Raw genomic sequence first — 13,342 nt, 5'->3', positions numbered from 1 at the left:
AAGAAACAGGTATGTGCTATATTGGGGGTTGCTGGTTATTGCCGTTCGTGGATTCCTTCTTTTGGAGAGATTGTGAAACCCCTCACTGCTCTTACTAAAGCTTCTGTTCCTGAGCCTTTGCAGTTGGAGGAACAACATCTAGTGGCTTTGAGGGAGCTTGCAAAAGCAATTATGCCTGTCCCTGCACTTGGTTTGCCGGACTATTCAAAACCTTTTACTCTCTATGTGTATGAAAGGAAGGGGGTAGCTTCCGGGGTACTGACCCAAACTTTTGCCTTTTCCCAACGTCCAGTGGCTTACTTCTCTGCACAATTAGACCCAGTTGCGGCAGGTGCTCCACCCTGTTTGAGGGCTATAGCAGCTGCAGCTTTACTGGTGGAAAAATTGGCAGAGTTCGTTTTGGGAAATCCATTGGTTGTTCAGTGCTCTCATGAAGTGGAAGCTTTGCTCTTGCGTCATCGAACGCAGGCTTTCTCAGACCAGAGACTTGCCAGGTATGAAGTGACTTTATTAGGGAATGAAAATATCACTATTAAAAGATGTAACACCTTGAATCCTTTCACCCTGCTACCTGATCTTCCTTTATCAGGGGAACCCTTACATGACTGTGAAACTGTGGTTGACATGATAGAAAAACCTCGCCAAGACCTCACAGATGTTCCTCTTGAAAATCCTGAGTTAGTCTTATATACTGATGGGTCTTCATTCATGCAGAACGGAAAGAGATTCACTGGAGCTGCTGTGGTTACTGACTATGATGTTTTGTGGTCAGCTTCACTCTCACCAACTTTGAGTGCGCAAGCAGCTGAACTTATTGCTCTGACAAAAGCCTGTCACTTGGCAAGGGGAAAGAGTGCTAATATCTATTCTGATTCCCGCTATGCTATTGGAATATGTCTTGCAACAGGTATGTTATGGAAGCACAGAGGCTTCTTAACTTCTTCAGGAAAAGAGATTGCCCACTCTGAATTGATCAGAGATTTTCTGGAAGCTATTCAGCTACCTAAGACTCTAGCTATAATTCATTGTTCTGCCCATAAAAAAGGAACTGATCCAGTGACTCAAGGAAATGCCAGAGCTGACGCTGCTGCAAAGACAGCAGCTATCGAGGGTCCTGTTTATGTGATGCCACTTCAAGCCTCTGGGACTGGAGATGATGATGATGATGCTGGGAGTAAAACTCAGTGGCCGGACCTTATTTATGATGACAAGGAAGTGGACACCTGGAAACAACGGTATAATGCTAAAGAGATATCTGGAATTTGGGTAAGTGAGGAAGGCAAGCCTTTTCTTCCAAGGAAATGTTATCACCAGGCCTGTCTAGCAGTTCATGCTGGAGGTCATTATGGTGCACAGGCAATCACAGACACAATTAGGTGAGCATGGGTGGCTCCTGGGATTACCTCAGTGGCTTCTCGTATTACATTAGGTTGTGTTGAATGTTTGGCTTTTAATCAGCATGCCTTTAAAAAGGTTGCATATGGTGGTCGCCCTCTAGCATATCTTCCATTTGAATCTTTACAAATTGACTTTATACAATTACCTAAGGTTGGGCATTTGAAATACTGTTTGGTACTTATTGATAAATTGACAAGATAGGTGGAAGCTTTTCCTGTTTCCAAAGCTGATGCAGTTTTTGTGCCTAAAATAATTAAAGGTCTTGTTACTCTGTTGAATCAGGACCCAAGGTACGCTATGTATTTTTCTAAATATCTTTGGACTTCTATACTTCTAACTGGATTGATTCTGTTGGTATTTTTGGGTTTGCTGACGTTTTGGTATAGATTTTTATTGAAAGTTTTTCAAAGGGTAGAATTTCAGTTGCTCCTTTTTCAATATGTATTGTGTAACTTCCCCTTTCTGGTTGCTGGATTGACCCCTATTTCTTTTCCTGTTCTTAATTGTACTGTGTCATTGCCAGCAGTTTATGAGTGTGATTTATCTTTTTGTTCATTTGTTTTTCCATGTGTTACTGGTACTCTCAAATATTGTAGGCATTCCCCTGATGATATCAGATATTATTCTTGTATTCCCCCCACTGTACCAAACATACATCTTTTGAATTCTCATACGTGCTTACTCTATTATGGTGTGATACACTGCCCTTCTCCGAAGGGTGGGGGAGATTTAGGTACAGAGTTTCCTCTTTTTACAGTTAGAAGTAATCTTACTGAAAAAGGCATCCCAGTGGTTTTCGGTAGAAGGAATGTGAGTTCTGTTTTGGAGTGCCTTCTAATTTCGGAGGTTGATTTTCGGTGTTCTCCATCATTGTGCCCTGATGATAGTTTGTTTGGTTGCCAGACTCCTATTGAATGTTGGTTTAATAAACAGATGTTCTATTGCAATGACATCCAACATTCTTCTTTGAATAGGTGGATGCTTTCTGTTAAAAAGTTTCTTGGGTGTTCTGGCACTTTTATTGGCTTTGATTGTTCATATATAGTGGTTGCCTATTCTACTTCTGTTTTGAAAGGTGTTGAGCTAGTTTTGACAATTCATGACCTGGTCCCTCATGAGGGAAAATCTCTTGGAGATGTCTTTCCATTTAAGTCACCTGAGGAAACACCTAGTATAGCAATTCCTTCTTTCTATATTTCACTGACATCACGTGTTCCTTTGCTGCTTTTTGTGGATCCGTCCCAAGGAGGGATAAATATGATAGAGTTTACTGAGGAGTTTATTGAGATTACTACGGAGTTTATTGAGATTACTACCAAGATTAATTTACAACATACTTCTCATGTCCTTTATCAGTTACAGGCTGAACTTGATTCTGTTTCTCATATGGTGATGGAAAATAGATTGGCATTAGATATTTTGACTGCTGCACAAGGTGGAGCTTGTGCTATCATAAATCAATCCTGTTGTTCTTATGTAAATTATTCAGGAGATATTATCAATGATGTTGAGGAATTACAAAAAATATTGAATAGTACCTTGGAAATAGCTCAGCATACTCATGTCCACAAAAGTACTATTTCCTGGTGGGATCCTTCTTCTTGGTTTCATGGATAGCTTCATGGTTTAACATCAAAGGTTTATGGCAAGTTATTTTGAAATGGATTTTGATTATTTTGGGAGTTCTCATTTTTTAAAAAATATTTGTGCATTGCTGTGTCTCTCAATTTTCAAAATTTTTTAGGAGGTTTTGAGTATTCTCACTCTCTTCTCTTGATTAAGTGCAAATCCTTGCTTTTATCTATGATATTTGGACTCTTTTAGTATTGCCACTTCAGGGACCATAAAGGAATCATCCCCTGAGAAGACAGAATCCTTTGAAACAGGCTTTGCTTCTACTGCCTTCAGTGATCCAGAATCTGCACCTGATGGACCTTCTACTTCCTCAGATGTTGTTGTGTGTGCTGTGAAGAACGAATGCAGAGTGTGCAAGAAAGAAACCCGTCAAAAAGTATCTGGAATAGTGTGCTGTCATAATTGTTATGTCTTTTATAGAGAAGTTATGATATCAGCTCAATTAAGGGGATGTGTTCAGGTTGGCTTACGATTGAAACCTGACACTCTTTTATTTCATCAATATAAAATTAGGGGTGATTATGGTCCTCCATGCAGAAAGTGTTCTAATCCTTCATTCTATGGCCCTATTGATTCTCCTTGTTGTCCTCGCTGCCATTTCTCTAGTGCTAACTGAGTTTTAGTATTTTTATATATGCTTGTAACTTTAGATTAACTTAAATCAATGTTCCCTTATTAACATAAGTTGTACCCATTCACATTATTATGTTTGTAAATTTTGCGCCTCAGTAGGGGAGTGCCCCCTCTGGAATTTTGCGTCGCCCATAGAGGACTGCCCTCTATGCATTGAATTGTATCCATCTTTTAGATTGTTAATGATCCAAAGGACAAATTTTAGTATTTGTCTTTGGATCAAAGGAGGGATAATGTGAGTGAGATTTTCCCCGTCCCTTAGTTATAAGAGATTTACTATAGTTTTAAGTGATTTAATTAAAATAATATTCAATATATTAACAAAAAAATAATTGTGATTCATATAGATTGCATAAGGTTAGTAGGTCAAGTCCTTTTTCCATGTTTCTCAATTTTCCTATGACATAGTGTAGTAGATCTTGTGATATCCACCCTAGGAAATGTCACAGGGTCTGTAGGTGGTCAGTAATACTGTTCACGCCGCTTTACACTGGCCTACCAATGATCCACCCTATTGATATCATAGTGCTGATCCCTTGTTATTACTCAAGACTATGTCCTAATTTTAGATAGTGTCCCCCAGGGTATATAAACCTATGTAGTTTGTACTTCTGGGTCTTTCAGGCCCAAAGCCTGGATGACCGGTTTCGTTGAGGGACTGGCCCTCTCTCAATAAACCTATTTGCTTCAGCCTGGAAACTTTGTTATTTTCATTTTTCCGTCGGACTTAAAATTTTTTCCGCGACACAACCTAAAAAGGGATGATTATTTTCCTGGGAAAGTCAAAATGGACTTTTGTGTGAGTGTTTGGTATGAGTTTTGGGATGGATTCTCTAGGACTGCAGAAAAAGACTTACTAGAATGTCAAAGGGTTTTTTTCAATAGCAACAACATATTCAGTTCCCTTCTTGAGAAGAACTGATGTATTACATGCTTCATATGTTTTTTGTATCTGTTTGGGGGCTTCTCCAATTCACAGGATTGTGGATTAAGAGATGAAAGGGAACTAAAAAACTATCAGGTCCAACACCATCATTTTGCAGATGAGGAAACAGATGCAGAAAGTATAATTCACTTGTCCATTGTCCCACAGATAATAAGGATATGAAGTGACATTTGAATCCAGATCATCCTGACTCCAAATCCTGTTCTCTATTCATTGCTCCATTTTGCCTTATAAAAACTTTTGGGATCTTAAGTATTTTCTGTCATTGCTGTTTTTGTACCTGATGTTCATTGATTTTTCAATTATAGCTAACACTTCATGATCCCATTTGAGGTTTTCTTGCTGAAGATACTGGAGTGGTTTGCCATTTCCTTCTTCAGTTCATTTTATAGATGAAGAAACTGAAGGAGACAGGGTTAACTGACTTTCCCAGGGTCCCACAGTTAGGAGGTATCTGAGGGAGCAGCTAGACTGAGCAGAGGATAATGCACCAGCCTTGGATTCAGGAGGACCTGAGTTCAAATCCTATCTCAGACAGTACCTTTGGGACCTGGGGAAAGTCACTTAACCCTCATTGCCTTGTAAAAAACAACAACAAAAAAACAAAAAGCCAACCAACAAAAAAAAAAATCTAAGGCTATATTTTAACTCAAGAAGATGAGTCTTTTTGACTCCAGGCCTTGCACTGCTGTACCACAGAATTGCCTATGTGTTTTCTGTAGGTTAAAATAAAGTTTGTGTGTGTATATACACATACATGGACATACACACATATACATTATACACTATTATATATAGTGTGTATATATATGTATATGTGTATATTTATATGTATATATATGTGTATGCGTGTATGTGAGTAAATGTATATATCTATCTATAAAAGGAACTGGCACTTCCTCTTACTCACACTTGGGGAAAACTACATATGAATACTCTAAGCATAGAAGAAGCTTTTTATAGAGTTAGTTTCCTGGGCAACACACCAAAGTAATATAAAGAACTCTTTCTAGTCATTTAGTCAATTTAGTTCCTAGAAATGGACATGATTCAATTCATTCTAGAGTTATAGAGTACCCTGGCCCATGATGTATTTTTTGGGAGATTGTTTAAACTCATTAAGTACGATGAGGGTATTCATACAGAATGTGTTTATTCACAGAATGCAAATTACTTTTTACTTATTTGTATATAAGAAATTTTCACATAAGATTCAAGATTCAACCTAAATATTCAGACCAACCTGTATATATATATATATGCACACATATTAAAATTTGTTCTCTTGGTTCTGCTCACTTTCTTCAAATGTAGAATTTGAACCCAGATCATCAGGGCTTCATGGCCAACATTCTACTATTATGCTTGGCCTTTCTTCTTTCAAAAATTGCTGGTTCACATCCTCTGACCACTTATCAAGCTCCTACATTATTCCTTTTACATTTAGCATTTGATCAATCTATGAAGAAAAGCTATAAAAGAGATTATATTATGCTTCCATTTGAGTTTATGAGCTGTCTTTTTCAATCTTTCCCTTTAAATTTGGAATTTAACTGACATGAGATAATTATTTCCATATGCAAAGTAGAACAGAAAGGGTACAGCAGGTGAAACTTTGAATCTATATTGTGAACAGCTTGTTTTTCTTTTTCTTTTTTTCTTTTTGCAGGGCATTGAGGATTAAGTGACTTGCCCAGGATCACACAGCTAGTAAGTGTCAAGTGTCTGAGCCCAGATTTGAACTCAGGTCCTCCTGAATCCAGGGCCAGTGCTTTTCCCACTGTGTCACCTAGCTGCCCTGCCCCCAGCTTGTTTTTCTTAATAAGTATATAATAAATTCACTACATTATCACCAAAACTATCTTGTTGGTCAGTTTCCTACTGAATTTCATGCATTTTTTTTTCTATGCAAATGCCTCAATGTCTCTTTTCTTAAATTTTTATTTTGTTTTATTTTTGGAACCCTACTGCTGATCTTCCTTTTTCCCTGCCCTTAAAAAAACACACATCAATAAAAGAAAAAAAAAATCTTGTATCAGATATGTATTGTCAAGCAAAACTAATCCCTACATTCATCATGTCTGAAGATTAATGTTTAATTAATTCATCTTGAATTCATCACCTTTCTGTCAAGAGGTGAGTAGTGTCTTTCATCACTGGTCTTTGGAATCATCTTAGTCATAGCATTCAAAAGTTTTTCAATCTTTAAAAGTTGCTTTTCTTTACAATGTAGTTATTGCATAATTTCTCCCCCTTTTCTGCTTATTTTGCTCCACAATAGTTTATAGTAGTCTCCCTAATTTTGAAATTTCCTGCCTAGCTGTACTCTTTAGGAATACTTTGTTCTTTCACATATCCAGGAAATTACCAAATCTCCATTTAAGGAAGAAGTTCTCTTTCATTTCCCACCTGTCTGCACTCTTAAATTCAATAAACATTTATTAGCATCTACTGTGTGACAAGCAGTGTGCTAAACACTGGGGATACAAATAGGAAAAACATAGTCCTTGTCATTAAGGAATCTGTAAACTAATGGGGGAAGATAAAACAAAAAAGGAAGCTGTAATGTCAGGGTAGGGAGGATACCAAGGAGTACCTGGAATGGCAGCATTTTGTTCATTGGAGTTGAAACCAAGCAGAACTGCAAATAAGAAATGTAGTGAGCTAGAAGTATAATTTCTGCCCTCTATATAGGAAAGCTTTGGGATAAGTTTGTTGCTTTACTCTCCAGTTCTCTATTCAGAGAGGACAGGAGACTGCATGAAATGGGGAAGCATTCATAGTGCACTTTAGGATTTTTTTGGTCAAAATTCTCATTATGACCCTGTGATGGTCTCTTCTTTCCTCCACCCCAAGCCTTATTTTCAGCTTCCTTTTCTGTGTTGTTTTCTCCCATTTGATTATAAACTCCTTGAAGGCAGAGACTGACTTTCTTTTTCATATTTATATCTTGAATGCTAAACACAATGGTTGGACCTTAGTAGGTACTTTGTAAATATTTGTTGAAAATATATCTAGCTGAAAGTATACCAACATTCATTCCTAATAGTGTTATCTTTTATTTTTTTTTAGAACTTTAGAATTTTATTGACGTACCAGTGAACTCTTAAAATTTTTTTTTTTTGTGAGGCAATTGGGGTTAAGTGACTTGCCTAGGGTCACACAGCTAGTAAGTAAGTGTTAAGTGTCTGAGGCTGGATTTGAATTCAGGTCCTCCTGAATCCAGGGCCGGTGCTCTATCCACTGCGGCACCTAGCTGCCCCTGGTTTTACTTTCTTTACAAAATGTTTTTAAAGAGTTCACTGGGGTGGCAGCTAGGTGGTGCAGTGGATAGAGCACCGGCCCTGGAGTCCCTAATGGTGTTATCTTTAATGTTATCCCTATATCATAATTTGTTTAGCCATTCCCTGATTAATGTATAGATACCTTCTTAGTTTCCAGTTCTTTGCCACTATAGAAAGCTGCTGTACATACTTTTAGATATGTGAGTCCTTCTCTCTTTATCTAATCTCTTTTGGATAGATACATAGTCTTGGTATTGTTAAGTTAAAAGGTATGCACAGTTTAGAGACATTTGGAGTATTGTTCCAAATTGCTTTCCAGGATGGCTAGACTAAATCACAACTCTACCACAAGCACACTCATGTACCTATTTTTCTTGGTCTTGACAACAATTTTCGTTTTCCTTTTTTGTCAAGTTTGTCAATTTGGTAGTGAGGTGGAGCTTCAGAGTTGTATTAATTTGCATTTTCACATTGGTGATTTGATACATTTTGATATAGTTTTTGTCCTTTCAGAATTGTGTTTCATATCCTTTGACCATTTATCAAAAAGGGTCCTCCATTCTTTCTTACAGTAGTCAAAATGGCCATGATACATGAACTTCTACCTCTTTGGTGCTCCTAGTTCAATATAACTTTGAGTTTCTACTAATAAGGCTTATTTCTATCTGTGTATAATCTTTCCCCTGCCTGACATACACACACATATAGAAAATTATCTAAAGAAAGTTCCTGAACTTCTAGTGGTTACCTTTACTTTTAGCAATTTTATTTAGCTAATGAATCCATTATAACTTCTGATTCCAATCACAGAATGTCTTACATTTAGACAGTGGTTAAATTAAATATGGGATTAAACAGAGCATGGTAAAAGTAGGTGTTTCATTTGATAAATGTAAATATATTGAGTGAAGAAAGATATTGTAATAAATTATGATTATTTCTGAAATGTTGTGGCTTGCTCTTCCCTTTCTATTCCTTCCATTTTGGGACATATTTCAAATGATTTACACATTTTCTGAACCGAACATATTGCCAAACACTGTAAATTGTGATTATATTATTCAAATTGCAAACTACTCCTTTCATTATACTCTGCTACCCCACAAAAGAAAATGTATGTTACAGTGTAATTGGGAAAACACTTAGCTATGAGATAATGCTTAAAAAATAAAATAACTTAAAAGGTGAATTGTTCTTCAAAGAAATATGAAATGTAAGTTAAAAATCATATACAAAGATATTTGGATCTAAAACATTTCTGAATCATTTATATTTCTAAGTATTAAGAATACTATTTGTTAGGAAATACCTACTTCAGAAATATAAAATGAAAGAACTATTAGCTACTTAATGATTTAAAATTGCTCAGTATGAAATGAATGCAGTAGGAAATAGCTTGTTTCAAGTAAATACTGAAGTAAATTCAATATCTACTGTTTTCTACCATGAGAGAAGCATACTAGTTTTGTGAATAAGGCTCTTGATGTCTATTAGGACATAAAATATGAATAGCAATTATAATAATTAAATGTAATTACATTAAAATAATTAGCACTTAAGCTATCCATGTAGTGCACTGCTTAGCAATTAAATATTCAGACAAAATTTCAACATAATTTATATTTTACTGTTATTCATTCAGGAAGTGGTGAAAATAGCCTTTTATTGACTATAAGTTTTCAATTAAATCATCACTCTATCACAGTTTTTATAGCAGGAAAGGCAAAGAACATATGGCTTATTATTACATTGTAAGTATTATAATTTAGACTCATATACAATAGCTGAAATAATTTAATATGGTTGCCTGTCAGTGTTGTGAATACTATTGCTACTCCACCCTCTAATCTTCTAGAAGGTAGTAAGATTTTGGTGCAGACCTGGGGTAGGGAAAAAAGTGATCAGGTTGAAGGGGAAATCACTAAGGGATTCATTATATTTAGCTAAATGTAGGTAAAATTATATTTCTAGATTGTAAAATTATTAATCTGCCTTTCATTTACAATGACTGAGCATTTTTAGATCTTTCAAAAGTTGAAATTTCAAATATAACTTTACAGGATATAAGATATGAAATATCATACGTAATCATACTAGTAATTCTTTCCCCCTTCCCTACTCCTGTATTCTATTTTTGAAAGTAGCACTAAGTGATGTAAGAAGTCATGAAAGGTACACAGAATCATAAAACAGATCAATAAAGCAAAGATTATTAAAGATTGAAAATACAATGTCCCATAAAGAGAAACCAATGGTGGAATTACTCAGTATTACTATCAAGAGAAAGAGAGACAGACAGAGAGAGAGAGAGAGAGAGAGAGAGAGAGAGAGAGAGAGAGAGAGAGAGAGATAAACAAATCTCTCTCACACTAAGCTGAGGTGATTAATAAGATCATTATCATCAAAAAATCCCCTATATTTATAGATGTTGTTTGAGTCAATTGGTTTCAGTTTTAACAGTGGACAATTGTGAACACAGTCCTAGGCTCATCTCTGCCATTTGTGTGTTAGCACTCTTCTTTTTCTTCCCTCATCTATGATACTTTTGGCTCTGTTAACTGTGTGGGTGAGGCTTTACCAATGTGTATATTGATTTGTTTAATCCTTTGGTACCTTTATTTGGGGAACAAATTTAAGGTGCTGAGACTATATGGTGCAGAACTTCCTTTAGTAACCACTTCAAAGATCTAACATCTCTTAATTTAGCTAAAGATTTTGAAAGCAATTGATTTTTTACTTTGTATCACCTCTTAAGGTAATGATTTCTGTCAAATTACTTCATTGTTATTATGAGCCTGACTCTCATAAAGGAGATATGAAAAAGCCCCACAAGGCCATTACTGTTCTAGAAGGGACCACGACTTTCATGTCATTTAATCTGCTCATTTGACAGATGAGGAAAATCAGAACCAGAAAGGACTGACTTGCTCAACATTAGAGAGGAAAAAGTAGTAGAGCTGGGATTTCAATGCAAGTCTTCTGAATCAGATTCCCACCGTTCTTTTAAGTATACCAAACTCCCATGGATATAGAACTAGATAATAATCCTATTGCAATATCAGGACTAAAACAACAAGAGGTAACTAAATTTCACAGTGTCCTACCATTATGCTAAAAATTTCCCTGATTTTGTTGGTAGAAGGTATGGCTATAAAAGGAATGGAAACCCAAAGTATTCAAACTAAGGATATATTCAGGGGGACCTGAAGACCATTGTCTTCTGATCTAGGATGATCCAGGAGGACTTGAAAACTGTCACTATTCTGATTCTTTTCACACCAGGAGCAGTAGGAAACAGTGGCTAGAACCGAGGAAATTGTGGTTAGGACTAAACCATACCTGATCTTCCCATCCAAGAGTGTAATAAGTTAAGAAGCTTGGCTCAACCATGAAATACAAAACCATGAACAGAGGCAGGAGAAAACAGTATAGGCAGAAAGACACTAGATGCACAAAGGGATAATATAGGCCAAGACAGAACAGAATTAGATCCAGAAGAAGAGAGTAATTCAGCAACAGAAGGGCAGTAAAGGGAAATATATTGCTTCTGTATTATAGATCACTAGTGATGTCCACACTGCTCTTTCAACACCTTCTATGTAAAGAGTGGATCAGGGGGCAAAAAGTGTAAACAATATAGGAAATCCTAATTAATAATCATTGCTGTGAATGGGAATGAGTTGAATTAACCCCAATACTGAATTGGAGAAAACATGAATATTAGCATGTCAGAGAGACAGAGAGAGACGCAGAGAGATAGAGACATAGAGAGACAGAGAGACAGAAAGAGACAGAGAGAGGCAGAGAGAGAGAGAGAAAGAGAGAGAGAGAGGAGGGTGGAGGGAGGAAAAGGGAGAGAGAATTAGGAAGCAGAATCCAAAAACTTGTTCATAAAGATTCAGAGTTGAAAGGAAGGGCTGCAGGTAAACTCAGAAAAACATGGGAAACAATCACAATCTAAGATAAGCAATAGTAAAAAAAAAAAAAAAAAGGAACCATTTCTAAAAAAACCAACTCAGCAAAGTACATTATGAAAAAGGCATTAAAGACAATGGAATAACATTAGTACTCAATACATAAGCACTAAATGGCATAACATTTAAATATATAAAGGAAAAGTTAATGTAATTCTAGGGGAAAATAAGCAGCAAAATGATAATATCTAGGAACTTAGATGTACCTTTTTTAGACTTAACAAATAAAATATAATAAAAGATGGACAAGAAAGAAGATAATGAACTGAATAGAATTTTTTAAATAATCAGGCATAATTGAAGATTATTGAATAAGAATATTATATATTATATACAAACATTTGTATAATCATCTGAGTATGGCTTTGTTGGTTTTTTGTTTGTTTGTTTTGCGGCAGTGCAATGAGGGTTAAGTGACTTGCCTTGGGACACACAGCTAGTAAGTGTCAAGTGTCTGAGGCTGGATTTGAACTCAGGTCCTCCTGAATCCAGGGCTGGAGCTTTATCTACTGTGCCACTTAGCTGCCCATGAGCATGGCATTTTTAAAGACAGTTGGCATGCTCATCAAATTTGTGTAGAGCATAAAGCAGAAGGAGATCACTAATACAATGGATGACGGGGTCAGAATCTAAAAGGATTTTAAAAGGTCAGAGCACTGAGCTGAATTTAACAAAATGTAATTCAATAGGAATAGATATAAACTATTGCAGTTGGTTTCAAAAATATCAACTTCAAATATATAATATGGTTACACAGAATGTGTTTTGAAAATAAGGTTCACTATCAGCTCAGTACGAGTCAACAGTGTGATCTAGCAGTCAGAAAAGTTAATGCTACCTTGGGTGGCATTAAAAGATACAAAACTTCTTGGAAGAAGGAAGTAATAGACTCAATGTACTATACTTCCATCAGACCTCATCTAGTATATTGTACATGTATATGATGTAAAACTCTGCTTCCATAATCGATCAGTCAACATGCACTTATTTATATGTCAGGCAATGTGCTAAGCACTAAAAATACAAATACAAACAGAAAGTCACTGTCCTCAAGATTACATTTAAGAAGGACAAGACAATGAATTAAAGAGATCAGAAAAGCTGGGATGATTGTTAAATTTTAAGGACATTGAATGAAAATATTGAAAATGTTTATCTTTATGAAAATAAGACTCATGAGAGGACATGATAATTGTCAAGTATTTGAGAAGCTGTAATATGGAAGGATTAGAATTGTTCTTTTTTCCAGAGGGTAAAACCCAGAGACTCTTAGAAATTGTGAAGAGGAAAATTTAAGATTGATACCTGGAAAAGCTTCTTGAGAATTAGAGCTTCCAAAAGTGGAATGGCTTGTTTAAGAAATGCAAACAAAGGCTGAATTATCATTTGTTGGGCATACTATAGTAAGGATTTAATTAGATTATGTATGGACTAGATCTGGGCTTCTCAAACTTTTTTCCATTCACCACCCC

The 13,342-nt window shown here is 36.0% G+C and overlaps 2 protein-coding genes across 9 annotated transcripts in view; one reads left to right on the top strand and one right to left on the bottom strand.

Moving 5' to 3' along the window:
* EPHA6 (EPH receptor A6) overlaps positions 1 to 13,342 on the bottom strand; it is a 1,203,504-nt gene that overhangs the window by 840,350 nt on the left and 349,812 nt on the right. The gene's annotated exons all lie outside the window — the stretch shown is intronic.
* Positions 895 to 3,953, top strand: LOC122748559. The gene is made up of 2 exons (XM_043994233.1): positions 895 to 1,266; positions 3,223 to 3,953. The coding sequence occupies exons 1-2, from the start codon at positions 910 to 912 to the stop codon at positions 3,259 to 3,261; spliced, it is 396 nt and encodes a 131-aa protein (XP_043850168.1). The 5' UTR covers positions 895 to 909; the 3' UTR covers positions 3,262 to 3,953.

Source organism: Dromiciops gliroides, chromosome 3 (genome assembly GCF_019393635.1).
Source record: "Dromiciops gliroides isolate mDroGli1 chromosome 3, mDroGli1.pri, whole genome shotgun sequence".
NCBI lineage: Eukaryota > Metazoa > Chordata > Mammalia > Microbiotheria > Microbiotheriidae > Dromiciops > Dromiciops gliroides.
This window is presented reverse-complemented; position numbering and strand designations above follow the sequence as displayed.